Source organism: Gymnoscopelus braueri (assembly GCF_963280865.1).
Source record: "Gymnoscopelus braueri genome assembly, chromosome: 15".
NCBI classification, from domain to species: domain Eukaryota; kingdom Metazoa; phylum Chordata; class Actinopteri; order Myctophiformes; family Myctophidae; genus Gymnoscopelus; species Gymnoscopelus braueri.
In genome coordinates this window covers 12,366,223-12,394,146 of record NC_137620.1, presented here as the reverse complement: position 1 = coordinate 12,394,146, position 27,924 = coordinate 12,366,223, and the positions used below count along the sequence as shown (strand labels likewise).

The 27,924-nt window shown below is 39.7% G+C and overlaps 2 protein-coding genes and 1 long non-coding RNA gene across 3 annotated transcripts; all 3 read left to right on the top strand.

Moving 5' to 3' along the window:
* The first annotated feature begins 9,972 nt into the window (after positions 1-9,972).
* LOC308102487 (eotaxin-like) lies at positions 9,973-11,594 on the top strand. The gene is made up of 3 exons (XM_080452234.1): positions 9,973-10,094; positions 10,671-10,782; positions 11,178-11,594. The coding sequence occupies exons 1-3, from the start codon at positions 10,028-10,030 to the stop codon at positions 11,269-11,271; spliced, it is 273 nt and encodes a 90-aa protein (XP_080308360.1). The 5' UTR covers positions 9,973-10,027; the 3' UTR covers positions 11,272-11,594.
* Positions 11,595-17,756: 6,162 nt separating this feature from the next.
* On the top strand, positions 17,757-19,539 carry LOC308102488 (eotaxin-like). Its single transcript, XM_080452235.1, has 3 exons — positions 17,757-17,868; positions 18,431-18,542; positions 19,015-19,539. The coding sequence occupies exons 1-3, from the start codon at positions 17,802-17,804 to the stop codon at positions 19,106-19,108; spliced, it is 273 nt and encodes a 90-aa protein (XP_080308361.1). The 5' UTR covers positions 17,757-17,801; the 3' UTR covers positions 19,109-19,539.
* Positions 19,540-23,792: 4,253 nt separating this feature from the next.
* Positions 23,793-27,380, top strand: LOC308102329. Its single transcript, XR_013934642.1, has 3 exons — positions 23,793-23,944; positions 26,439-26,550; positions 27,088-27,380. It is a non-coding gene; the product is annotated as an uncharacterized lncRNA (long non-coding RNA).
* The last annotated feature ends 544 nt before the right edge of the window (positions 27,381-27,924 follow it).

Genomic DNA, 27,924 nt, shown 5'->3' with positions numbered 1-27,924 from the left:
GCTCGCCCCAAAACACGCTTGCCCCGGGTCAAATCCGGGGGAGCAGCCCTGTTCGGAAGCACTGACAAGAGCACTTCAACATGGAGAACCGCCACTACCGCCACACACACACACACACACACACACACACACACACACACACACACACACACACACACACACACACACACACACACACACACACACACACACACACACACACACACACACACACACACACACACACACACACACACACACACACACACACACAATGACTCCAAGCTCCAGCACTAACCCAGTTGTCCTTCAACCCCAGCCCCAAGTCACTGGAATCTGAAACAGGCCGCAACCGAACGCTTTCCTGCGTTGCGGCGGTTATACTTGAACCCTATATACAGCTGGGGAGAGGTCTTGACCGTCTTCCTTAAACCCCAGGGACATTTCTCTGGTTGTAGACTTGCTGAATCTAGCAGACAAATCCCACCCCACTCAGTCACTCTGGTTCACACAGAGCCTTTCACCCAGAACTGTGATCAAAGTACTATAGGCCCTATAGGCATTCATTTTGGCTGCTAGCATACAGTGTATAGGGGTCGGGCATAGCGACGTAACAGGGTCGAGACGCCGTTAACTCCGCCCACTTTCGCCGCCATGATCGGTGACCAGATTGACCCGCTGCCATATCACTCTGTACTAGTCCTATGTTGTCCAGCAAGCAGCAAGTGTAGACTGTGTACATTATCTTCCATCTATCTGTCGCTCTAATTTAGCTTTATTCCCAAACACATACACTGGGTGAAAAAGGTGATATACCTGGATACGTGGGCAAGGCATACACCCACCCAACATAAATGATTGGTGGGAGTTTTTCAATGAATGCGGGAGAGGACTGTTTACCTTCAAATGCCTTTAAGATACCTGGATATATGCATCTCTCTTTTCTCTGCTAGGGAATCTGCCTTACATATGTAAATTAGAGGTTTGTTCAAACAATGGGAGGTGTGGGGTTCAGAGTGGGGGGGGGGGGGGTCAGAGGTATGAGAGAGAGAGAGAGAGAGAGAGAGAGAGAGAGAGAGAGAGAGAGAGAGAGAGAGAGAGAGAGAGAGATGCACAATTACTGATTAAAAACAATGAGTGAGATATCTATCTCTGTGTGTGTGTACACAGATCAGAGTGCAGTCTTGGGGCAAATATTATACTTATTATGCTCCACTACAATTATTTGAAAACTTTAGTTACTTTGCAGATATAAATGGTTACATTATAAAACATACATTAACCACTTTAGCCTTATTTTATACCTAGGCTATTTGAAAATAGCCGATCTACAAGCTTGTAGATCTGCTATTTTCAAACATTTTAATACTTTCACTTGTGGTAATTTAAGTATATTTTGAAAACTTTTTTACTTTTACTCAAGTAACATTTTGAACACAGGCCTTTTACTTGTTTTATTATTTTTAGTATTAGTATTTTTATATTGTGGTAGGCTATTGCTACTTTTACTTAAGTAAAATATCTGAGTACTTCTGCCATCACTGCTAAAAAATACAGGTTACCACCAGTCATGTGGTTAAACTATTTAGTTTGTTTTCTAGTCTAGGCCCAGTAGTGCTCAAAAGAACAAAATGTTATGGACTTTTACTTGTAACAGTAAGAGTATTTCTACATTACACTACTTTTACTTAAGTATAAAATGTCAGTACTTTTTTTGTGCTTGTTGTTTAGTGCAAAGTATTAGTACCTCTACATAAGTAACTTTTAACTTGTTAAAACTAACTAAACTAAGTAAATAGTTCATTTCCAGTCTCTCTCTCTCTCTCTCTCTCTGACTGCCAACATTTAACATGCACATTTCAAACGGTGGGGAGGGGAACCTGTGTGTCTATCCAATCAGATTCGTCCAAACAGAGATTTCAAACATTCGAACTGTTTGGGCGGTTGGGTGAATTCATTCTACTCACAAATGTACTGCTGGCCTGTTGATGTTTTCGGACTAGCTTTGTAAATGGTAAGCTGCTATTTTATCTAATTGTAAATCATTAGTAGGTTTTACTGTTTATTGTATTTACTTTGATCAGTTCTCTACAGTTTGTTTGATCAGTTGTAAGCTAGTGTTTCTTTACCTGTATGAGTTCAGATTGTTTTAAAACATGTGGCCTAGCTAAGTGGCTAGTCAATTCATATGCCATGATTTAATGTGTCAGCATAATGCAGTAATAGTAAAATACACAGACTTTATAAATGTTAGTAACTAAAGTTGGATTGCTTTGTAGTTTGTCTTTACTGTGGCTGTACATTGAATACAATGGCAAAGCATTGCTTCATCCCACTAACCCCTAAAATTATATTTGCAGGGAGATTTCCATTGTTTTCCCCACTGTTGACGAGGAAGTTTTAAAAGGTACTACACACCCACACGCTTCTTCTTCATTTAACTATTTTTGTGCACTCCTGTTTCAGTTGAAGTTTTCTGAGTTGTAATTGCTGTTATGTATTTTACAGTTAACTTGGCATCCAGGGGTACATGTGTGAGGACCTTTCGGAGTTTTAACAGGTAATCTCCAGCACACACTCTCTTCTTCTTTTTTCTTCTTTTGGTTTAAGGCTCGCAAATTCAGCAAGAAATTATCCTACTTTTACTTTGATAATTTAAGTATACTGCTGCTATTTCCTGCCAGTGCAGTGAAACTGTCTCTAAAATAAATTGCAATTTGCATGTCAACAGTCAAAGGAAAGTGGATTGGTAGAAGATTCAGCAGACAAGACAAGACACACACACACACACACACACACACACACACACACACACACACACACACACACACACACACACACACACACACACACACACACACACACACACACACACACACACACACTGTAGTGTGGTAGAGCTTTTTTAATTGTATTAACATTGTTGTGTTCCTGTTTCAGTGGTTTTGTGGTTTAATTGTAATTCTTTCTTTTTTCTTCTCTTTTTCTTCAAGGCTTCAAGGACTGCCATTTTGGATCTTCAGCCCTCCAGCAGGAAAAAGTTCAGGAAATCATCTCCAGGACCTCATACCAAACGCTGTGTTCTCCAGGACCCAGTGCTTGAGGACACAGAGCAACTCCAGAGCTCATGACAGCTTCAAAGATGGACTGCCATTTTGGATCTTCAGCCCTCCAGCAGGAAGAAGTTCAGGAGCTCGTACCAAACGTTGTGTTCTCCAGGACCCAATGCTTGACGACAAAGAGCTTGAGGACCACAACAGGTCTTTTTCGTGCCGCGCTATGAGCTTGTACATAGCGAGATCTGCTGTAGATCTGCTGTTTTTGAAAATGTGTGCAAATCTTTGAATATATGTTTTTAGTCCGAACATTTTAACACAAATCTTTGCTTCTGGGGTCCCTGGAACAAAATATGTTTATTTATTTTCTATATTTCTTCCTGTGGATTATACCAGGGACAAATGACTTGGATTTAGCTCTTCCTTGGACCCACCCACCGTGGATTACACCAAGTAGCCTACAAGTGACTTTGTTTTCCTTTTCCCCCTATTTTTCTTTGCTCTTCCTGATGGAACTACTTGCTGACTATACCAGTGTCAGTCTACTTATGTGGATTATGCGGTCGACACACACTGACATTTTGCACCGTAATCCTGTGTACAACGCACTGACTTTTGTCTTTTATTGTGTTTTTTTTCCCCAAGCACCTAACTAACGTCCATAAGTATATCATGCACAGTATACATTGCTGCTATGTTCATGCACATATCTTATCTCAGGTACTAGTGTGAATATATAGACACAAATTTCACCCACTTTTTTTAATTAAACCTGTGATGTGACAATAAACCTGATTCTGATTCAGAATCTTTGAATATATATTTTTAGAGTGAACATTTTTAGCTCAAATCTTTGCTTTTGGGGTCCCTGGAACAAAATACCTTTCTTTGAAACAGTTTATCTTATCTGTGTGCTCCTGTTCCATTGTTTTGTATAAATACATTTCTTTTTCTTGATCAATAAACATAATTACATGAGTTCTGCCTATTTGTTTTTCTATATTGTTTGTGTGTGTGTGTGTGTGTGTATGCATATATATATATATATATATATATATATATATATATATATATATATATATATATATATATATATATATATATATATATATATATATATATATATATATATATATATATATATATATCCCCCCCCCCCCCCTCCCACTGGGGGTGTGGGGGGACAAGGCACAGCCCCTGGGGGGGGAGGGGGTGCTATAAACCCCCTCAGTGGGGGGGGGGGGGTATAAACTAGGGGGTTTATACACGAATTAGCATGCAGAATTGTGGGGTGGGTGGGTGGGGTTATAAGCCACAGCTTCCAATCAAATGTAGTTTTCTGCACATGCTCAGAAGTGGTTGGGGTGGGAGGGAGGGGTGGGGTGTGTGAGGTCCTTGCTGGCAGACACCACAGGGGGTGAATGCAAATGAATGTCTCAGAAATGGTACATTTACCTGGATATGTGGGAGGTATGTGGGAGGTGGTACATTAATGAATGAGGGCAACATACACACACATACTCCCATAAGTATCAGGGGTATGCCTGAGGAATACCCTCCCAAAATCATTGCTTTTCACCCAGTGATAGGCTCTCTACTTCTGCTCAAACAAGCATGACAGCACACAATAAAAATATAAAAATCTGTTGTGCTGATCAGACGGAGTCTCATGTTGTGAGTCTCGCAGCCAGTCAGAGCATCAGCGTTGCCATGTCAGCTTATTATAAGCGACTTTGGGCTTCTTTTTCTGTAAAGTTGCTTGTAAAATTGGTAGTTGCGGGTAGTTTTTTGTGGCTTATTTATAAAGTGTACTTGCTTATTTAGACTTGCTCCCAAAAAAGTAAAAATACATTTAAACCAGTGGTTCTCAAATATTTTCATGAAATATAAATTTTGTGCCAGGGAGCATTTGTGTTGTTAGAATGTTTTAAAAAATATTCCAAATATTCCACATTCTATTGCATGAGTTTTTTTTTAAATAGCCTATGTACAAGTTCACGCGAGCTTGTAGATCGGCTATTTTCGAGTAGCCGATTGACTAAGCCACTTCTTTTGGGCTTGTTTTTATAGACCTGGTTGCTTATTTCTCTCGCAAAATCTGGCAACTGAGGTCCCGTTCCGTTCACTAGCTCAATGATTAATGAATTAACTATATAATAATAATAATAATAATAATACTTCGCTAATAATATTAATCATAATATATAAATAATCAGTACTCAAGATGACTATATTTTATTTCCGTTACACAACTAAGCAACACAACTTTGTTCTTTTCAGGTAAACCAGCCTGAAATGAATGATTGTGACTCTGACTGTGCACCGTCATTACATCTGGGGTAATGACGTTTTTTCCAGGTGGCGTGCCTTTGCGTCCGCGTTCAGCTTCTCTCTGTATGGTATCTCTCTGTCACGCATTGCCCGGTCCATCTTCTGTCCTTTACCAATACATTTGTTGTAGTTCAGGATACGTTGTGAGTAACTGTCAATGTTGTTGATACGAGTTGTTGTTATGGAGCCCACCCAAGATGGCCACCGGAACTACGTCAGCCTGCTTGGCCACGCCTTTTGCCCGACCCCTATAGGCTACTGTACATAAAACACAAGGGGCCAGCCTGACATATTTACATTGAAGCCGATACAGAAGAGAGGCAGTTCATATGAATGGCCTGTATGGCGCTGTTTTACTCCTGCAGGTGTCAGAAAGAATATTCTCTCATTGTAAGCGGATGGGTTTTTGACGAACTTTAGACTAGATTTTCTTACCTTAATAAAAATGTTCATAAATACTATATGCTTCCAGTCGCTAGTTTAAAGTCTCCTTTCAATCATCATGATATGCGTTTTGCTAAATTATGGTCCCATTTATTTTGAAATTGACGATAATGTAGGCTATGCTCCAGGAGGGGCGGGATGATTTGATTGACAATCTACACAACCAATAGCATTCATTCCCCGCCCTCGCTCTTGATTGACAAGCTACCCAACCAATAGCATTCTTTGAGGATTGTTTTCCGGTTCCCTGGTCACATGTCTGGTTGACCCGCCCCCGCTTTGGTCACATGTCTGGTTGACCCGCCCCCGCTTTGGTCACATGTCTGGTCTCAAGCAATAGCGTTTGATTTCCAACGTGCCCTTTGGTATATATTAAAGATGGCGGATTGCACATTCCTGAACAATCGGCTTCATTTACGGTCTGTAGAAAACAATGGCGTGACGCTGTCCATTCTTTTTATACAGTCTATGATAAAACACCGTTATTTTAATCCACATGTTGCTGGCAGTACTGCTGTTTGTGCTTTAATGTATTGTGTACCTCATCACATGACCTGCACACCCAGTCGTCATTTGGATCACTTTTCTAGATGCACTCCTCTCTCCCCACGCCCCCAGTGTGGTGAGCACTGCATTACTGCAATAAAGCTGTTTGCACAACATGCCTTTATTTGTGCCTCATGATAAAGATTCAGTGTCCATCACTTGCAATTTAAATGAACCATGGTTTTAGTCTGTCTTGTCTGTCTTTTTATTTACATTTTTGCACGTGACTAATTCACAATGCAAATGTGTGTTGCTTTTCAAAAATGTGTGTTTTGTCTTAAGTGACATTTCTAAGAAATGAGAAAGAAGTTTGTTACTCTTGATTGTTACAGCGAAAGGCTGGCCCAGGGGCGGACTGGCCATTTGGCATACCGGCCGGGCATATGCCCGGTGGGCTGCTGGGCCAGTGGGCCGGTGGGCCACCCGTTTTAGGATTATAACGGTCATTTCCGGGTCGCGCGGCCCAATTATTAGTTACGTTAATATTTGGGCTGGGGTGCTTGTCAGCAGTGGCGTAATTTACATAGGGTTGCTGGGTTAAAACAGTGAAACGCTTTTCTTTTCAGCCCCCCCCCAAACGGTCCGGGGGGTGGTGGGCCGGTTCGGACCAAAATGCCAGGGCTGAATTTTGGTCCCAGTCCGCCCCTGGGCTGCTCTATGTATGAAATAACCCCCCCTGCCCCGTGTAGCCAACAGTATATGTGCCCCTCAACCCTCTTATCACAGAAATGAAAAAACGAAACGGCATGTTATTGTATTGTACACATCAACAATGTTCTGTTTGGTTAAAGGAGTAGTTCACCCAAAAACTTACTTATTTTCTATCCATTACACACCCCATGAAGCCTTGAATTTATGGAGATTCTTTTTTGTTTTGGTCGCATTCCTAAGCCAATAATTTGATATTCATGGGGTGTGTAATGGATATAAAATGTGTAATATTTTGGGTGAACTACTCCTTTAAATGTGCAATGAAATCTGGAGGTGAAATTCTTAAAATGATTTGTCTGATTTGTCTCGACTATTTTATTTTCCTGGGCAATTTATGTTTTTGTCTTTTAGATTTTCGAAGGCCCCCCCCATCTCTGTTTTAGAGGACTGGACTGATAAGATACGTATATACTCTAGTTGGAAGGCAGACTGGCAAACACTGGATCTGTGTTTCACTTGAAGTGTGTACATAATATACATAAATATATTACAGTTTTATTAAATAAAGAGCTGTACATATTCAACAAGAACAGTGTTGTTCTTGTGGCCTCTTATTTGTCTTTACAAAATATTGACATACTACACTGCATCTCTTTTAACCCATTCAATCCGGGAACGCATCTGTTTTAGATTTGATAAAAATTTGCCAAGTTCCTGTCTACCTGGGGCCTGTTCCTCGAAAGGTGAATTAAATAAGCCTGGCCTTAAGTCAAATCCAGGCTTGACAAAGTCGGGTCCGTATAGCCTGGTTTATTCGGTTCCTGGAACGCCAAGCCAGGCTGAAAAGGAGCGACTTTGTCAAGCTAGACCTTGTCAAGCCAGGCTGTGTCGAGCCAGGATAATGAAGCCAGGCTTCACATATTTCTATAAAAGACCATGAAAGTCGATAGCAGAATCCTTGAACTTGACCAATCACGGAGTCCAAAACCAGAGCGGCGTTCTTCTCTGTGGCTGAACAGCAGCACTGCAGCAGCTCATGAAATCATACAAGGAAGTAAAATTTATAATAAGTAAGAAAGGAAACACGGCCGCAATAAATATAGATCCAGGGAGAAAGCGTGGCAAAGTATTGCCGACAAATTAAATGCACAAGTTGTCCAAAAATATGCAATTAATTTATATACAAATCCATAAATATATAATTCAGTTAGGCTTAAACATAAGGAGTTTAAGTGAATGTTGGAATTATAATTATAAACACTTAGAATAATTTTCTAATTTCTAATTTCTAAAATCGAAGATCTACAAGTGAAAAGCTTGCCTTTTGGCGGCCGGGGGTCCCCGGTCCACGGGGGTCAACGGGGGTCCGGGAGTACCCGGCCCCCCGTGTACTCCCGGACCCCCGTTGACCCCCAACAGAGGTCTGGGGTATACGGGGTCCGGGGGTCCACGGGGCGGGGGTCCACGGGGGTCCGGAGGTCCATGGGGGTCCGGAGGTACACAGGGGGCCGGGGGTACACGGGGGTCCGGAGGTCCATGGGGGTCCAGAGGTACACAGGGGGCCGGGGGTACACAGGGGTCCGGGGGTCCACGGGGGTCCAGAGGTACACAGGGGGCCGGGGGTACACGGGGGTCCGGGGGTCCACAGGGGCGGGGGTCAACGGGGGCGGGGGTCCATGGGGGGCCGGGGACCCCCGGCCGCCATAAGACAAAAACATTTCGGGCTTGTAGATCTTCGATTTTCGCATAAGAATTGAATAAGTGTGGAAAAACTCGTTGGTTTATGATTGGAGTCATTGGACTAACAGCTATTTCACAAAACTTGAAGAACAAGGCACTGGGTTAAGTAAGCTTGGCTGTTAGCCTGCTCCTGACCAGGCTAACTTCACAGCTAAATTGCCATGGTAACTAAGCTAGGCTTGCTTCAATTCTCTTTTGAGGAATCGGATAAGGCTAAACTTAGCCAGGGTGAACTGGCTAAACTAATCTTCAAGATAATTCACCTTTTGAGGAACCGACTCAGCTCTAATCCTGGCTAAATTAAGCCAGGATAGGTGGTAAAGCCAGGCTTGAGCTCTAATTCACCTTTTGAGGAACAGGCCCCTGGTCTGCCAGTAACTTATCTTGTAATCAGTCGTTTTCAACCACAAATACATACACTTCTCCTTTTGGTGCTCCAGTGACCTCGGCACGTCTCAGTGGCCTGCCACTGATCAAGATAAATTCACATATTTTCACATCAATTATAACCATTATTTTATACTTTGGCTATTCAAAAATAGCAGATATACAAGCCACGCTATGAGCTTGTAGATCTGCTATTTATTTATTTTTATCCTGAAAATGTGTGCAAATCTTAGAATATAATATATTTTTAAAGCGAACATTTGTAACTCAGATCTTTACTTCTAGGGGTGGGGTCCCTGGAACAGAATATTTTGAGATGGGGGGTCGGCGGCCAAATACATATCATTTTGGGGGGTCCTTGACATGAAACAGTTCGGGCACCACTGATATTATAGCAACATAGGTTTTTCAGAAACCAGTTAGGATTTAGAAGACATTTGTAGATGCGTTCCAGGATTGAATGGGTTAATGTCTTAATGTACTTTGAAACATTAGACTATCTAGTGATGATTAAGCTTTAATTTTTACTGACACAATTTTCGTCCTTCCCTTTGTAGCGTTTCACCTTGTCTTGCTAAGAGTAGAACAGGCAAAGACGTATTGATAATATGAGCGGATTGTGAGCTTAACCACACGTTTCCTTTGTAAGATACATTGTATAGGGTATTTTTTTTTCTTTTCTTAGGTAGACTTTTGAAAGAGTGGAAAGTTTGTTGTGTCACAGTAAAGCCTCTTTCCGCCCCCCTGTGACCACAACACCCCACCTCCCTCCTCTTTGCAATTTCTCTTTGTTCTTAAGCATCAGTATATGGGCTATCTTTCATTTAGACACCTCTTGTAGAGCTGTCATCCATCCATCTATCCCTCCATCCTTCTCTGCAGAAGTTGTGACCATGGGAACCAGTCTCCTGTTCTGTATCCTGATAGGAGCAGCTCTGTGCTGCTCTGTGACGGCCAACAGTAAGTAGACATGCATGTTTTTAGTGACCTTATAACAAATTGCTTTATTTACCCATTCACTCCGGGAACGCTGGAATCTGTGTCATTTTAAGATTTCTTTGTCTATTCAAAAATAGCAGATCTACAAGCTCATAGCGCAGCACCGAGTGCCGCGCTATGAGCTTGTAGCTTGTAGATCTGCTATTTTTTGGGGAGAAAATTGTGAAAGTGTGTGCAAATCTTTGAATATATACATACATTTTTAACTCAAATCTTTGCTTCTGATGGGGGTCCCTGGAACAAAATATTTTGAGATGGGGGGGGGGGGGGGTGTCTGTGGACAAATACATTATCATTTTGGGTGGTCCTTGACATTTTCAGAACCACTGATATTATAGCAACATATGATATCAATAAAATAATAAAAAAATTATAATCTTAGGATTTAGAAGACATTTATAGAATCCCCAGAAGCAAAGATTTGCACAAATCTTCACGATCTTTCTAAAAATAGCAGATCTACAAGCTCATAGTGCGGCACTCTGTGTGATAATATCTATTGTGTCATAAAATACAACCATTATACATGTTATGCAGATGGAGGTGGCCCTGATAACTGCTGCTTTGAGTTCTACCCAAAGAGAGTGAAGATCGAACTCCTGAAGTCTTACCGCCTGACTGACCACCGCTGTGCAAAGGCAGGAGTCATGTACGTTTTGGAGATAAATAAATAAATATGTACAGTATATATATATATATTATTTGTGTGTATATATATATATAATAATAATAATAAATTGAATTTATATAGCGCCTTTCTTAAACCCAATGAACAATGAAACAATGAAAAAACAATGAACAACCAACAAACCAATATATATATATAGATATTGATTGATTTATTGAATACTTCATTATCATGCTTATTAACAGTACAGGTGTCAAAGGTTATGCAAAAAAGATAGCAAAAAGTTTCCATTGTGGTCCTTGTATTTATTTTGATGCATATAATGCATATATATATATATATACACAGTATGTATGTATTTTCTCAAACACCACCTACTATTCTAGTAACAGGAATGTTTTTCTTGTTCCTTGCAGTGTGGTCACAGCGAAGAATGCCCATCTCTGCATGGACCCTGAGCTTAAATGGGCGAAGAAGATGATGAGCGCTCTGGATGAGCGCAGATTTTAGTAGCAAATGTACAGCAGTGGTTCTCAAAGTGGAGTCTGGGGGCCCCCAGGGGTCCTTGTGGGTGTGTCTTTATGTTTTATTTTGCTTAGATCTTGGTCTGAGTGTGATGTCTTCGTTATGGAGTCCTCACTTGAAGTTTTAATTATTTGTACAAAAGCAAGACTGGACTGAAACAGGCCTTGTTTTGGCCAATGTCTCAGAGTTTAACTGTTTTAACGAGATTTATACTTTGACGTACGTTTGCTGAAAATCAGTCAAGCAAATTGATTGTACGCTGAAGTATAATTCAGCTGTTAATCTGATACAGATGATTGTGAAGAAGATTTGCCATCCATCTCCAGGGGCAAGTACTGGTTAATACTGTATCGGTGAATGATAATGTCACTTTTGACTTGCACCTTAACGGAAAGGAAGGATTATAGGATTTCTGTAGTCAGCCAGCCAGTCAGATTCTGCCTTGCTAGGAGGGGCAAGTGCTGTGCTTTCCAAAAAAGCCCTTTTGTCCTCCCAACAGCCCAGCAGCACCCAAAGTCTCACTCACATCTTAAGTAAAACACAAGAACCTCTGGGTAATGGATGCATACAGTAAATGGCATTTAGGCGCAACTCACCTCGATTTCTACTCTCTTAAATAGCTAGAGCTCCAATAGATGATGATGAATGTGTGTGATGATGGCGATTACTCCAAAGAAATCAAAGTACTGGGCCCTCAATTCTCGCTTTGGCTGCTAGCATACAGTGTATAGGCTAATGTACATGAAACACCCGTTATTTTAATCCACATGTTACTGGCAGATTTGGATCACTTTTCCAGATGCACTCCTCTCTCCCCACGCCCCCAGTGTGGTGAGCACTGCATTACTGCAATAAAGCTGTTGGCACAACAGCTGTTTGGGGGGGGGGGGGGGGGGGGGGCAGAGACATGGCTAGTGTGAGATTATAGGGAAGAAAAATATTGCCAACCTAAAGGCATGCAACTATAGTCGCAACTCCTTGATCTTTTTAAAACTCTTCTGTTTTTTTGTTCCTCATCTGGTTACTGGTTACTTTTACACTTAACGCATATATTTTAGAATGAGAACATATTTGCTAATAATTTACTGTAATAGGTAAATGTCATAAATCAAGTGTTTTTGTGTTTCTCCTTTACTTTTTACATTTTTATATAACCTACAAAGTATGCATTATACATCCACTATGGGCATATAAATAAAATGCTTGGTAAAATACATTGTCGTTCTTGATTTTTCTGAGTACTTTTTGAAAATGAGTACTTTTACTTTCAGTATTTAAGTATTTTAATGCGAATACTTTTGTACTTTTATTCAATAACATTTACCTGACTTTTATTTGTAACAGAGTGTTTCTACATTGAGGTATTGGTACTTCTACTTAAGTACACAATGTGAGTATTTCTTCCACCACTGCCCAAGCCATCCTATTCACACTCTGAGTTGGTGGTGCCCGGGGTCTTTGCGGTCCAAAGGCCAGTGCTCGACGACTGAGTGAGCCACACACACACACACACACACACACACACACACACACACACACACACACACACACACACACACACACACACACACACTCACACACACACACACACACACACACACACACACACACACACACACACACACACACACACACACACACACACACACACACACACACACACACACACACACACACACACACACACACACACACACACACACTCTCTCTCTCTCTCTCTCTCTCCTCAGCAGTATAAGCATTGACATGGTTACTATGGCTCTGTAATATCTTGTCCTCGGGCCTACTTTTATTATAAAAGCATATATTTTACATGCCTGTGTGACAATAACCTGTGCACACAGCTGCCGGCTGTTGAGCGAGTCAAGTCAAGTCACTGTTGCTTGTCGTTCCTTTTAAACAGGGTTTGCACAGTTTTGCACATTGGATGCTTGAATGTGAATGTTATCTATCTAAGGTCAGGAATGCTTTAAAGTGATTGCTAGAAAGGGAAGTGATTTAACTTGTCACTATTCTATGCAACATAACCACAACATAAACTATGACCGTCTTCAGAACTAGACACACACACACACACACACACACACACACACACACACACACACACACACACACACACACACACACACACACACACACACACACACACACACACACACACACACACACACACACACACACACACACACACACGTCTATATATGTAGGTGTGTGTACGGTACTGTATATAGAATTAGTCGTATGACTATTTATACAGGGCTTAAGTGGTTTCAACTATATATTAGAACATGAATTATTTGTCAAAAAGGTTTGATCTTTGAACAGAAATAACATAATGATGATATGTACACAGGGCCATCTCACAGTTATTACATAAAGAAGAGTAACCTAATGTACCTCCGGAACTCAAGTCTCATTCTGAGTGTGATGTCTTCATTAGGGAGTAAAGTTCATCAATTGAAGTTTCATTTATTCCTACAAATGACTTGCTTGAAACAGGCCTTGTTTAGGCCTTTAATGTTCTCAATCAACTGAGTGACCATTTGGCCCGTAAGTGTAATTTAATTTGACATATACATAAAAAAGAAAAGTCTAATTAGATGAAACCTTAAGCCTAATTGGATGTATTTTTTAGATAAGGAAATGTTAAGATTTTTACATTAATATATATTTTTTCATTCAGCCCATTTGACTGTCTGTACTACATGGTACAGTAGCACGCCCAAGAGGATAAAAACTGAACTTCAAACAGCTCCAAATAAACTAGTCAGGGTGGTATTGAACCATAGCCCCATATCTCATATCTTTCCATTAAAGGGCGGTTTAAAATAGCATAAACCAGCTTAAAGGGATAGGATTATAGGATTTCTGTAGTCAGCCAGCCAGTCAGATTCTGCCTTGCTAGGAGGGGCAAGGGCTGTGCTTTCCAAAAACGCCCTTTTGTCCTCCCAACAGCCCAGCAGCACCCAAAGTCTCACTCACATCTTAAGTAAAACACGAGAACCTCTGGGTAATGGATGCATACAGTAAATGGCATTTAGGCGCAACTCACCTCGATTTCTACTCTCTTAAATAGCTAGAGCTCCAATAGATGATGATGAATGTGTGTGATGATGACGATTACTCCAAAGAAATCAAAGTACTGGGCCCTCAATTCTCGCTTTGGCTGCTAGCATACAGTGTATAGGCTAATGTACATGAAACACCCGTTATTTTAATCCACATGTTGCTGGCAGATTTGGATCACTTTTCCAGATGCACTCCTCTCTCCCCACGCCCCCAGTGTGGTGAGCACTGCATTACTGCAATAAAGCTGTTAATGTTCTCAATCAACTGAGTGACCATTTGGCCCGTAAGTGTAATTTAATTTGACATATACATAAAAAAGAAAAGTCTAATTAGATGAAACCTTAAGCCTAATTGGATGTATTTTTTAGATAAGGAAATGTTAACATTTTTACATTAATATATATTTTTTTATTCAGCCCCTTTGACTGTCTGTACTACATGGTACAGTAGCACGCCCAAGAGGATAAAAACTGAACTTCAAACAGCTCCAAATAAACTAGTCAGGGTGGTATTGAACCATAGCCCCATATCTCATATCTTTCCATTAAAGGGCGGTTTATAATAGCATAAACCAGCTTAAAGGGATAGTTCACCCCCAAAATGACTTTTTTTCTATCCATTAGTCACCCTATGGAGACTTGAATTCATGGATATTTTTTAGTTTTTGTCGCATTTCTAAGCCAATAATTTGATGACCGGTAGCGGTTCCGGTAGGAGACACAAAGAGTCTCCTTTGTGTCTCCTACCGGAACCGCTGCCTACCGGTCCACTGGTCATCTAATTATTGGCTGAGGAATGCGACAAAAACAAAAAAATATCCATGAATTCAAGTCTCCATGGGGTGACTAATCAACTTATCCCTTTATATTGATTGATTGATTGATTGAATACTTTAATGAGTCAAAAATGGAAACTGTAAATAGTAAAACACTAGGGCTAAAAGGATAACAAAAAGGTCCTGGGGACTTTTTTCCATTGTAGTCCTACAGTATGTAGTATAAGTTGAGACTATATTGACATTACAAGGTAAAGAGCCATGCTAAGTTGGAGGCAAGCTAGGCCACAAACACATTTGTGCCCTGTAGATTTAAGACATATTCTGGGCAAAATACCTTTCTGTTCATGATATACTTTGACATACTTTTGCTGAAAATCAGTCAAGCAAAGTGATTGTACGCTGAAATATAATTCAGCTGTTAATCTGATACAGATGATTGTGAAGAAGAAAAAAGGAGTGAGTGGTTTGTTGTTGTTTTTTTTGCCATCCATCTACAGGGGCAAGTACTGGTTAATACTGTATTGGTGAATGATAATGTCACTTTTGACTTACACCTTAACGGAAAGGAAGGATTATAGGATTTCTGTAGTCAGCCAGCCAGTCAGATTCTGCCTTGCTAAGAGGGGCAAGTGCTGTGCTTTCCAAAAACGCCCTTTTGTCCTCCCAACAGCCCAGCAGCACCCAAAGTCTCACTCACATCTTAAGTAAAACACGAGAGCCTCTGGGTTTGAAGTGTGAGGCGCAGTAATGGATGCATACAGTAAATGGCATTTAGGCGCCACTCACCTCGATTTCTAGTCTCTTAAATAGCTAGAGCTCCAATAGATGATGATGAATGTGTGTGATGATGGCGATTACTCCTAATCAAAGTACCGGGCCCTCAATTCTCGCTTTGGCTGCTAGCATACAGTGTATAGGCTAATGTACATAAAACACTGTTATTTTAATCCACATGTTGCTGGCAGTAGCCTACTGCTGTTTGTGCTTTAATGTATTGTATTGTGTATCTCATCACATGACCTGCACACACACACACACATAGTCGTTTGGATCACTTTTCTAGATGCACTCCTCTCTCCCCACGCCCCCAGTGTGGTGAGCACTGCATTACTGCAATAAAGCTGTTTGCACAACATGCCTTTATTTGTGCCTCATGATAAAGATAGTGTCATCACTTGCAATTTAAATTAACTATGGTTTTAGTCTGTCTTGTCTTTCTTTTTATTTACATTTTTGCACGTGACTAATTCACAATGCAAATGTGTGTTGCTTTTCAAAAATGTGTGTTTGTGTCTTTAAGTGACATTTCTAAGAAAGGAGAAAGAAGTTTGTTACTCTTGATTGTTACAGCAAAAGGCTGGCCTATGTATGAAATAACTCCCCTGCCCCGCGTAGCATAGCATATTATCACACAGTGCCGCACTATGAGCTTGCAGATCTGTGCAAATCTTTGCTTCTGGGGATTCTAATCTATTCTCTCTCTCTCTCTCTCTCTCTCTCTCTCTCTCTCTATATATATATATATATATATATATATATATATATATATATATATATAAATATATTGCAGTTTTATTAAATAAAGAGCTGTACATATACAACAAGAACAGTGTTGTTGTTGTGGCCTCTTATTTGTCTTTACAAAATATTTACATACTATTACACTGCATCTCTTTTAACCCATTCAATCCGGGAACGCATCTGTGTCATTTTAGATTTGAGAAAATTAGCCAAGTTCCTGTCTACCTGGTCTGTCAGTAACTTATCTTGTAATCAGTCGTTTTCAACCACAAATACATACACTTCTCCTTTTGGTGGTCCAGTGACCTCGGCACGTCTCAGTGGCCTGCCACTGATCAAGGTAAGATAAATTCACATATTTTCAGCCATAACCATTATTTTATACTTTGGCTATTCAAAAATAGTAGATATAAAAGCCGCACTATGAGTATGTAGACCTGCTATTTATTTATTTTTAATCCTGAAAATGTGTGCAAATCTTTGAATATAATATATTTTTAAAGCGAACATTTGTAACTCAGATCTTTACTTCCGGGGGAGGGGTCCCTGGAACAGAATATTTTGAGATGGCGGGTCGGCAGCCAAATACATATCATTTTGGGGGGTCCTTGACATGAAACAGTTCGGGCACCACTGATATTACAGCAACATAGGTTTTTCAGAAACCAGTTAGGATTTAGAAGACATTTGTAGATGTGTTCCAGGTTTCAATGGGTTAATGTCTTAATGTACTTTGAAACATTAGACTATCTAGTGATGATTAAGCTTTAAGCTTTACTAACACAATTTTCGTCCTTCCCTTTGTAGCGTTTCACCTTGTCTTGCTAAGAGTAGAACAGGCAAAGACGTATTGATAATATGAGCGGATTGTGAGCTTAACGACACGTTTCCTTTGTAAGATACATCGTATAGGGTATTTTTTCTTTCTTTTCTTAGGTAGACTTTTGAAAGAGTGGAAAGTTTGTTGTGTCACAGTAAAGCCTCTTTCCGCCCCCCTGTGACCACAACACCCCACCTCCCTCCTCTTTGCAATTTCTCTTTGTTCTTAAGCATCAGTATAAATATGGGCTATCATCTTTCATTTAGACACCTTTTGTAGAGCTGTCATCCATCCACTCCTCCATCCTTCTCTGCAGAAGTTGTGACCATGGGAACCAGTCTCCTGTTCTGCATCCTGATAGGAGCAGCTCTGTGTTGCTCTGTGACGGCCAACAGTAAGTAAACATGCATGTTTTTAGTGACCTTATTACAAATTGCTTTATTTACCCATTCACTCCGGGAACGCTGGAATCTGTGTCATTTTAAGATTTCTTTGGCTATTCAAAAACAGCAGATCTACAAGCTCATAGCGCGGCACCGAGTGCCGCGCTATGAGCTTGTAGCTTGTAGATCTGCTATTTTTTTGGGAGAAAATCGTGAAAGTGTGTGCAAATCTTTGAATATATAGGCTACATACATTTTTTACTCAAATCTTGCTTCTGATTGGGGTCCCTGGAACTTTGAGATGGGGGGGTTCAGTGGACAATATAGATACATTTTGGGTGGTCCTTGACATTTTGAGAACCACTGATATTATAGCAACATAATAATAATTAAAATAATCTTAGGATTTAGAAGACATTTATAGAATCCCCTGAAGCAAAGATTTGCACAAATCTTCACAATCTTTCTAAAAATAGCAGATCTACAAGCTCATAGTGCGGCACTCTGTGTGATAATATCTATTGTGTCATGAAATACAACCATTATATTAACATTAAGTAACATGTTATGCAGATGGAGGTGGCCCTGATACCTGCTGCTTTGAGTTCTACCCAAAGAGAGTGAAGATCGAAGTCCTGAAGTCTTACCACCTGACTGACCACCGCTGTGGAAAGGCAGTAGTCATGTACGTTTTGGAGATAAATAAATAAATATGTACAGTATATATATATATTCTATATGTGTGTGTATATGTATATATAATAATAATAATAACTTGAATTTTTATAGCGCCTTTCTTAAACCCAATGAACAATGAAACAATGAAAAAACAATGAACAACCAACAAACCAATATATATATATATATATATAGATAGATATATAGAGAGATATTGATTGATTTATTGAATACTTCGTTATCATGCTTATTAACAGTACAGGCAGTATAGTCAAAGGTTATGCAAAAAGGATAGCAAAAAGTTTCCATTGTGGGCCTTGTATTTATTTTGATGCATATAATGCATAATATATATTTATATATATATATATATATATATATATATATATATATATATATATATACACACAGTATGTATGCATTTTCTCAAACACCACCTACTATTCTAGTAACAGGCATATTTTTCTTGTTCCTTGCAGTGTGATCACAGCAAAGAATTCCCGTCTCTGTATGGACCCTGAGCTTCCTTGGGTCAAGAAGACCATGAGCCTTCTGGATGAGCGCAGATTTTAGTAGCAAATGTACAGCAGTGGTTCTCAAAGTGGGGTCTGGGGGTCCCCCAGGGGTCCTTGTGTGTGTGTGTGTGTGGGGGGCGGGGAAACATGGCTAGTGTGAGAGCAGAAGTTAGGCCAATTGCATTTTAGGGAAGAAAAATATTGCCAACTTAAAGGCCAAACCGCACCAATGCAACTATAGTTGCAACTCCTTGATCTTTTTTAAAACTCTTCTGTTTTTTGTTCCTCATCTGGTTACTGGTTTAATAACACTTAACGCATATATTTTAGAATGAGAACATATTTGCTAATAATTTACTGTAATTGGTAAATGTCACAAATCCCAAGTGTTTTTGTTAGGTTTCTCCTTTACTTTTTACATTTTTATATAACCTACAAAGTATGCATTATACATCCACTATGGGGCATATAAATAAAATGATTGGTAAATATATATTGTCGTTCTTGATTTTTCTTTCAAAGTTTGTCTATTGCCTTTTCAATGTGCTAGATAGACCATGTGGTTTTCAAACATTTTCATGTGAAGGACCCCTAAATTGGTATGCATTTGGCCACCGACCCCCATTATAAATAGTTTGTGCCCGTGAACCCCATAAGAGAAGATTTGTGGTGTTCAACTTTTTCAACAAGCTTTTCAAATTTCAACATTTTTAATTTTGAAATTCTTCAAAAATAGTAGATCTACAACAACACGACACATCAAACAGCCAAAGTAGGGTTTAAATTGTTGCTGTGAGAACCTTTACTCAAGTACTGTACTTAAGTACAATTTTGAGGTACTTTTACTTTTCTACTCCACTACATCTCAGCGACAAATATTGTACTTTTACTCCACAACATTAGTTACTAGTTGCAGCTTTAGATTATTATTACAAAACGTGGATTTAACCACTTCAGCCCTATGCATACTTACGCTATTTGAAAATAGCAGATCTACAAGCTCACAATGTGTCACTTTGCGACGTGTTGTGAGCTTGTAGATCTACTATTTTCAAAGCATTTTTATTATGGAAACCTGTGAAATGGGACAGTCTGCAAAAATGCTCTCTCTCTCTCTCTCTCTCTCTCTCTCTCTCTCTCTCTCTCTCTCTCTCTCTCTCTCTCTCTCAAATTTACTCCACTACAAGTAAAAGTAGCTCAGTCAAAATGTTACTCAAGTAAGAGTAAAACAAGTAATTGCTTTTAAATATACTTTTGCTTTAAAAAAAATTTAAAGTACAAGTAAAAGTAGAAGTACATTTCTTAATTTTTATATCAATGAATTGCTGTCATGTTTTCACAATGAATTTATAGGACCTTGTAACTTTGGTTTCAGAGAAGTACTGTAACTCTCTGAAACCACCTGCACTGCATGCACTGATGTGCTTGCTTGTAGAACCACTATGCTATACAAAGCCTGCAGAAACACCAATAAAAACATAGGAACCAGAACTAAATACTTTTACTCCTATACACCCATACAAGATGTACTGTAACAACGAGGCGAGCGGAGGGGGAAGCCAGAAACACGGCCAGTGTTATAGCAGAAGTTTGGCCAATTGCATTTTAGGGAAGAAAAAAATTGCCAACCTAAAGACCAAACCTCACCAATGCAACTAGTCGCAACTCCTTGCAACAAAACCGTTTTAATCAACCACACCAATGCAACTCCTTGCAACTATACCATTGGGGATAATATTTTGCAAGTAGTTGCATGTTGCAAGGAGTTGCATGGCAAATCATTGGTGTGGATGTGGAATGGGCTTAATAGTACTCAGTACTTTACAGCCTTCCTAGAAATGTACTCGAGTAAAAGTAAAATATTTGTCTTGGAAATGTACTCAAGTAAGAGTAATACGTTTAAAAAAAATCTAATACTCAAGTAAAGTACGTGATCCTCAGAATCTGTACTCAAGTAAAGTACTCAAGTACATTTACTCCGTTACTGTCCACCACTGCATGTTACTATGGCTCTGTAATATCTTGTCCTCGGGCCTACTTTTATAATAAAAGCATATCTTTTACATGCCTGTGTGACAATAACCTGTGCACACTTGCTTGTCGTTCCTTTAAGAAAACAGGGTTTGCACAGTGTTTTACACTGGAAATGCTTGAATGTGAATGCTATCTATCTAAGGTCAGGAATGCTTGAAAGTGATTGCTAGAAAGGGAAGTTATTTAACTTGTCACTATTCTATACAACATAACCACGACATAAACTACGCACGCACACGTCTATGTGTGTAGGTGTGTGTGTGTGTGTGTGTGTGTGTGTGTGTGTGTGTGTGTGTGTGTGTGTGTGTGTGTGTGTGTGTGTGTGTGTGTGTGTGTGTGTGTGTGTGTGTGTGTGTGTGTGTGTGTGTACGGCGTATATGTACTGTATATATAATTAGTCGTATGACCATTTATATAGGCTAGGGCTTAAACGGTTGGTTCGGATTTTTGGACTTAAAGCTGTGGGAAATACTTGCCATGAATGTAGTGGTTGCAAAGGTATTAATTGATTGCCGAAGTCCCGTGGTCAGAGTTATGGTCCGGTTCTGATGAATATGAAGTAGTTCCGGTAGATTAGTAGATTTGGTGGGGGCCGCTCATTCAAAATAAATGAATTAAAAACACTAGCGTCATTTGTATTGTTGACCTATTTCAACCATATAGTGCAGGTTTAGTTCAACTTCGACCCCTCTGTCACATGGTGCTATTTTTTGTGTCCATGAATCACTGCCCCACGGCAGCCTACTCACCCACAAAATATATGACACAAAAAAATAGTACCATGTGACAGAGGGGTCGAGGTTGAACGAAACCTGCACTATATGGTAGAAATAGGTCAACAATACAAATGACGCTAGTTTTTTTGATACATTTAATTTTAATGAGCGGCCGAACTACTTAATATTCATCAGAACAGGACCAGAACCGGACCAGAACTCTGACCACGGGACTCGGGCAATCAATTAATACCTTTGCAACCACTACATTCATGGCAAGTATTTCCTACAGCTTTAAGTCCAAAAATCCGAACTAACCGTTTAAGTGGTTTAAACTATATATTAGGACATGAATTATTTGTCAAAAAGGTTTGATCTTTGAACAGAAATAACATCATGAGGATATGTACACAGGGCCATCTCACATTTATTACATAAAGAAGAGTAACCTAATGTACCCCCGGAACTCAAGTCTCATTCTGAGTGTGATGTCTTCATTAGGGAGTAAAGTTCATCAATTGAAGTTTCATTTATTTGTACAAATGCACGACTGGCCTGAAACAGTCCTTGTTCAGGCCCTTAATGTTCTCAATCTAATTTAATTTGACTTATATAAAGAAAAGTCATTTTTTAGATAAGGAAATGTTAAAAGGATCCCTGGCTAATAAGCCCCAAATATGCCTTAATACATTATACTTGCCCTCTCTAACTAAAATATATATTTTTAAAACACCTTAAATATTTTATTTATTTTAGAAACAGTTAATATTTTACTCAAGAGGGGCAATGCCCATCGCAAGTAGATGATTGGATGGAATTTATGGAATGCATGTGCAAAAAAAAACATTTAAAATATTGATTTGTACTCATATTAACCTTATGAAGTATTATGTTGTTTTTTATTTTTTACATGCATTCCATAATTTGTCTGTGCTACATGGTACAGTAGCACATCCAAGAGGATAAAAACGGAACTTCAAACGGCTCAACTAGTCAGGGTGGAATTTAACCATAGCCTCATATCTCAAGTTGTCCCTTTCCATTAAAGGGCGGTTTAAAATAGCATAAACCAGCTAAAATGTATTGATTGATTGAATACTTTATTAGTCAAAAATGGAAACAGTATATAACAAAACACTAGGGCAAAAAGGATAACAAAAATGTCCTGGGATTTGTAGTCCATTGTAGTCCTATTTATTATAAGTTGAGACTTACATACATGTTGATATTACAAGGTAAAGGGCTATGCTAAGTTGGAGGCCAGCAAGGCCATGGACAAATTTGTGCACTGTAGATTTAAGACATATTCTGGGCAAAATACCTTTCTGTTCATGGCAGTGGTAGAGTTGAGATCAAGTAATGTGGTGACTGGTGAGTGTATAATTTGTGATGACACATGCTGCTATACAGTATTTGGACTGTATGTGTCTGTGCAGTATATGTTTAAGGCAATACTGCGCATGTATGTGAAGGTGAGTGCATGTGAGGACATTGAAAGTGATTGCATGTGAGGACAGTGAAACAGTGTCAATGCTTGCCTATGTGATGTACTGTGTCTAATTGTATGAAACAGAGCGTGCGAGTGTGTTGGCCTGTAGCCATTTCTACACAGGAATACAAGAACGCTCGCCCCTAAACATATTCACCCCGGGTCAAATCCGGCGACCTCAGAACGGTCGCCACCATGGTAGGTATTCCTAAGCGTAACCTCAATAAAACTATGCCTAAACCTAACCTTATTCCTAAACGTAACCTCAATAAAACTATGCCTAAACCTAACCTTATAACCTCAGCGAAACAAAAAAAGAATAAAAACCGCTGGGGGGCGAGCAGTCCGCCAAAAAAGAATGGGAGCGAGTGTGTTTGGGGGCGAGCGTTCCAGACTGGTTAGCCTGTTGATTGAGATGAGAGAGAAGCATTCAGTTAAGTAAACATGTTGCAGTGTACACACACAGGGAGAGGAAGAATTGTCTAGACTTGTCTAGAGAATAGAATAAGTTGTCATAGCAGTGTGTGTTGACAGGATCCAGGTACACACCCGAACGACGGTTCTCTGCAGAAGGTTCTGACCATGGGGACCAGTCACGTTGTCCTGCTTTGTATCCTGATGGGATCTGTGCTATACTGCTCTGTGACGGCCCACAGTAAGTAAACATGTATTTAGTGACCTTATTACAAACAAAGTTTTTATTGTCTCGACCAACAAGGGCAACAAGTGGTCATAACGCTTATACTCTAGTACTGTATAATGTCTGTTTTCAGGTACATGTCATAACAAGCTTTTATCGGTAGCCTCATAGCATAATTGCCTAACTCATATTTTTAAGGTTTTCAGGAGAGACAAAACAAAACAAAATACTTTCTGCCTAAGTAACCTAGATGACTTAGGCAGAAAGTAAAAAACTAATTTCATATCGTCACCTTGCTAAACTAATGGCCTAAGTAATTTTTCGAGGAAATGTATATTTTTGCTTAAGTCAGCTCCTCATGACACTGGCCACCTCTGGTAAAATCGCCCATCTCCTAATTGAAAAGGATCATGCTGTTTCCTCCCCTTTTAGTATAATGGCCTAACTCCCTAGTGTGACTTAGGCCAAAATAGGCATTTTTTTTGGCCTAAGTCTCATGGTTTTGTGACTTAGGCCAAATTATTTACTGATTTAGGCCATTTAAAAAAAATGTTTTGGCCTAAGTCAGATTTTATCCTATTTAAACCTATTTAAATCTTTTATGTTACATAACAATGACAGACAGTGTTATTTTTATTATAATAGTCATAATTTTTTATAAACATTTTGGGTGAAATGATTAAGAAATATCATATAGGCTAGTTTTGTTTTGGATCGTTTTTTTTTATTTTTCCTGAAAAACTTGACATAGGCCATTAGTTTAGCAAGGTGACGATATTAAAGTCATAAGTTTATCTGTTTTTATTTATATCCGCCTAACTCTACTCACCTAACACTGCTGATTCATCCTACCTTATTGCCAATGTTCTCATCCTACCAGAAAGCTTGTTACATTCAAAATGTCTGCCTAAGTCAAAACTTAGGCAGAAATTGACTTTCTGCCTAAGTCATCCCCCCCCCCCCCTCTTTTTCTTTGCTCTTCCTCATGGAACTACTTGCGTATTATACCAGTGTCAGTCTACCTTATGTGGATTATGTGGTCGACACGCACTGACATTTTGCACCTTAATCCCATGTAGGGGAGAGTGGGGTCCAACGACGCACCCTTTTCTATTTCCCTCCCTGCACAGAGATTACTTAATTTCATGTAACCATACTTTTTTGTGAACAAGAGACACTTGTCCTCTCCCATTACCCGCAGTCCGTTTTAATTTTAGTGAAACGAGTCGAACGCAATCGGTAAGTAAAGTGACGTTGCGCTACTCTCCGCACACGGCCGCCAGTCGGGACGAACGGTGCATACACGGGGGTCGGACGGCGCGGTCGGATGAAATGTCCTATAACAAGCACATACGTTACATTTCTGGCATCTAACTCTCATTGATGCTTCAGTAGAACCCTACGAGCAAATGACCATGCTGATAGTCAAACAAATGTATCATGTTAATGTCCCCTCTGTCTGTTTCCTCAACTTTGTGTTTTACACATGCACCGTTCGTCCCTCCCTGTCCGTAATGCACCGAGTGGCTTAATGCGCCGTTCGTCCCTCCCTGCCCTCCCCGGATGTTTTGCTAGCTAGCACAAAAGCTAATGAATATTTTTCAATGGAACCTTCACTGAGAGTTAGCCCACAGATTAGCCTAACAGACAAAATCCATTTACAATCGGCACCAAATAAACACAGCAGTACAAATGGAAAACACTCAAATAGGGTATTTTTTACTACAGTGTGGAAATACACAAAAGTGGCTTCAACTCTGCCAATTTTGATCAAAACTGGGAAAAAAATCGTGTCTGATGTTTTCGACCGAAGACGAAGAGGGTGACGTCGCATGAAGTGCACGAAAAAAGGTCCGTGTTGCAACCGTCCCTGCGCGTCGTTCGTCCCGGTTCTACCCTACAACGCACTGACCTTTGTCTTTCATTGTGTTTTTTTTTTCTCTAAGCGCCTTAACTAACGTCCATAAGTATATCATGCACAGTATACATAGCTGCTATGCTCACGCACCTTTTCATATCTTATCTCAGGTACTAGTGTAAATATGTAGATAACTTGTTTTGTTTTTTTGTTCTCTTGTTTGATCTCCCTTCCCACTTGCCCTCTTCTTCATCCCCCTCTTCTTTCTATGGAAATAACGTTACGATGGGAACTATGTACGAAAACAAATTTCACCCACTTGTTTTTACTCTGTAAACCTTTGATGTGACAATAAACCTGATTCTGATTCATTGCCAGACCCAGGGGGTCGGCCTACAGGAGGCTTTGTCAGTCGGTCTGTCGGTCGGTCGGTCTGTCGGTCTGTCCCTCTTTTTCTACCCAGCCATTCAGATTTCAACCACTAGGGGTCTGGCAGAACCAGGTCTCCTGGTCTTGTTTTGAAATGTAACAAGCATTCTGATTGGCTTAGGACATAGGCAATAAGGCACAATGATGCAGCAGTGTTAGGAGAGTAGAGCTAGGCAAAAATGCTATGAGGCTAACGATATTAACACATAAAACCCTATGCAGATGGAATCGGCCATAATGACTGCTGTACCAAATTCTACCTGAAGAGAGTGAACATCAGACACCTGAGGTCTTACAACATGACTGATCGCCGGTGTACAAAGACAGGAGTCATGTAAGTGTTGGGAGTAAAACTTGTGGGTCGGGACCCCCAGATGACAGTGAAGTGACATTTAAGGACTTTTAAGACCTTTTGAATACCAAAAAAATATTACGTTTAATTAAGGCATCAAAAGTAATCAACAAACTACACTATAAAAATGTCTCAAGTCCTACAATTCCAAGTGCTTGTCGGGGTGGGGGGTCCCAGTTTTTCAAATATGATTATTTTGGGGGGTCCCCAGTTCAAATATGATTATTTTGGGGGGTCAACAGCTCAAATATGATTATTTTGGGGGTCCCCAGTTCAAATATGATTATTTTGGGGGGTCCACAGTTCAAATATAATTATTTTGGGGGGTCCACAGTTCACATATGATTATGTTGGGGGGTCCCAAGTTCAAATATGATTATTTTGGGGGGTCCACAGTTTAAATATGATTATGTTGGAGGGTCACGGCCTATAAAGGTTGAGAACCACTGCTGTGCTGTACGTCACAAACCACCACCTGCTATTTTAGTAACATGGGTAATTTGTTTGTTTCTTGCACAGTGTGGTTACCGAGAAATCTCTCCATCTCTGCATGGACCCTGATCTACCTTGGGTCCAGAATATGATGAGAGCTCTGGATGAGCGTAAGGATTTGTAGCAATCTGCCTTCAGGATGAAAAAAACAGAACAACTGCTTTTGAAAGACAACATTGATATATATATTTTTTTACAACTCTTCTGTCTTTTCTTCCCCATCTGGTTATATACTGAGGAGGTGGCTTAACCACATAAACCACATAAATCTATGTCAGTGGTTCTCAAACTTTTTCATGTCAAGGACCCCCAAAATGATTATGTATTTGGCCGCGGACCCTCCCCAATCTCAATGGGGGTTCCGGGGACCCCGAGAAGCAAAGATTTGAGTAACAAATGTTCGCTTTAAAAAAAAATATATATATTCAAAGATTTGCACAAAATATGTTCAAGACTTTTCAAAAATAGCAGATCTACGCTATGAGCTTGCATATCTGCTATATTTTTGAATAGCTAAAGTATAAAAGGTTAAAGTGGTTAAATCTATTGTGATGCTATGTTAAAGAAATAGCCGATCTACAAGCTCTCAACGCGTCACTTTGCGACAAGTTGTGAGCTATTTTCAAAAGATTTGTATACATTTTGAACACTTGTGAAATGGGACATTCATCTGCATAATTAGTACTTTTACTTTTGGTACTTAAGTACATTTTGCTACTTTTACTCAAGTACATTTTATATACTTGGACTTTTACTTGTAACAGAGTATTTCTGAATTGCAGTATTGATACTTTTACTTAAGTAAAACATTTGAGTACTTTTTCCACCACTGGTCAGAAGAAATGTACAGATGATTTGAGCTGG

What these genes read in the sequence shown, in the direction of transcription:
- LOC308102487 (XM_080452234.1), top strand. Translation starts at nt 10,028, where the DNA reads ATGGGAACCAGTCTCCTGTTCTGTATCCTGATAGGAGCAGCTCTGTGC. An exon ending in CTGCTCTGTGACGGCCAACA is followed by an intron (nt 10,095 to 10,670) that starts GTAAGTAGACAT and finishes CATGTTATGCAG; the next exon opens with ATGGAGGTGGCCCTGATAAC. An exon ending in TGTGCAAAGGCAGGAGTCAT is followed by an intron (nt 10,783 to 11,177) that starts GTACGTTTTGGA and finishes TGTTCCTTGCAG; the next exon opens with TGTGGTCACAGCGAAGAATG.
- LOC308102488 (XM_080452235.1), top strand. Translation starts at nt 17,802, where the DNA reads ATGGGAACCAGTCTCCTGTTCTGCATCCTGATAGGAGCAGCTCTGTGT. An exon ending in TTGCTCTGTGACGGCCAACA is followed by an intron (nt 17,869 to 18,430) that starts GTAAGTAAACAT and finishes CATGTTATGCAG; the next exon opens with ATGGAGGTGGCCCTGATACC. An exon ending in TGTGGAAAGGCAGTAGTCAT is followed by an intron (nt 18,543 to 19,014) that starts GTACGTTTTGGA and finishes TGTTCCTTGCAG; the next exon opens with TGTGATCACAGCAAAGAATT.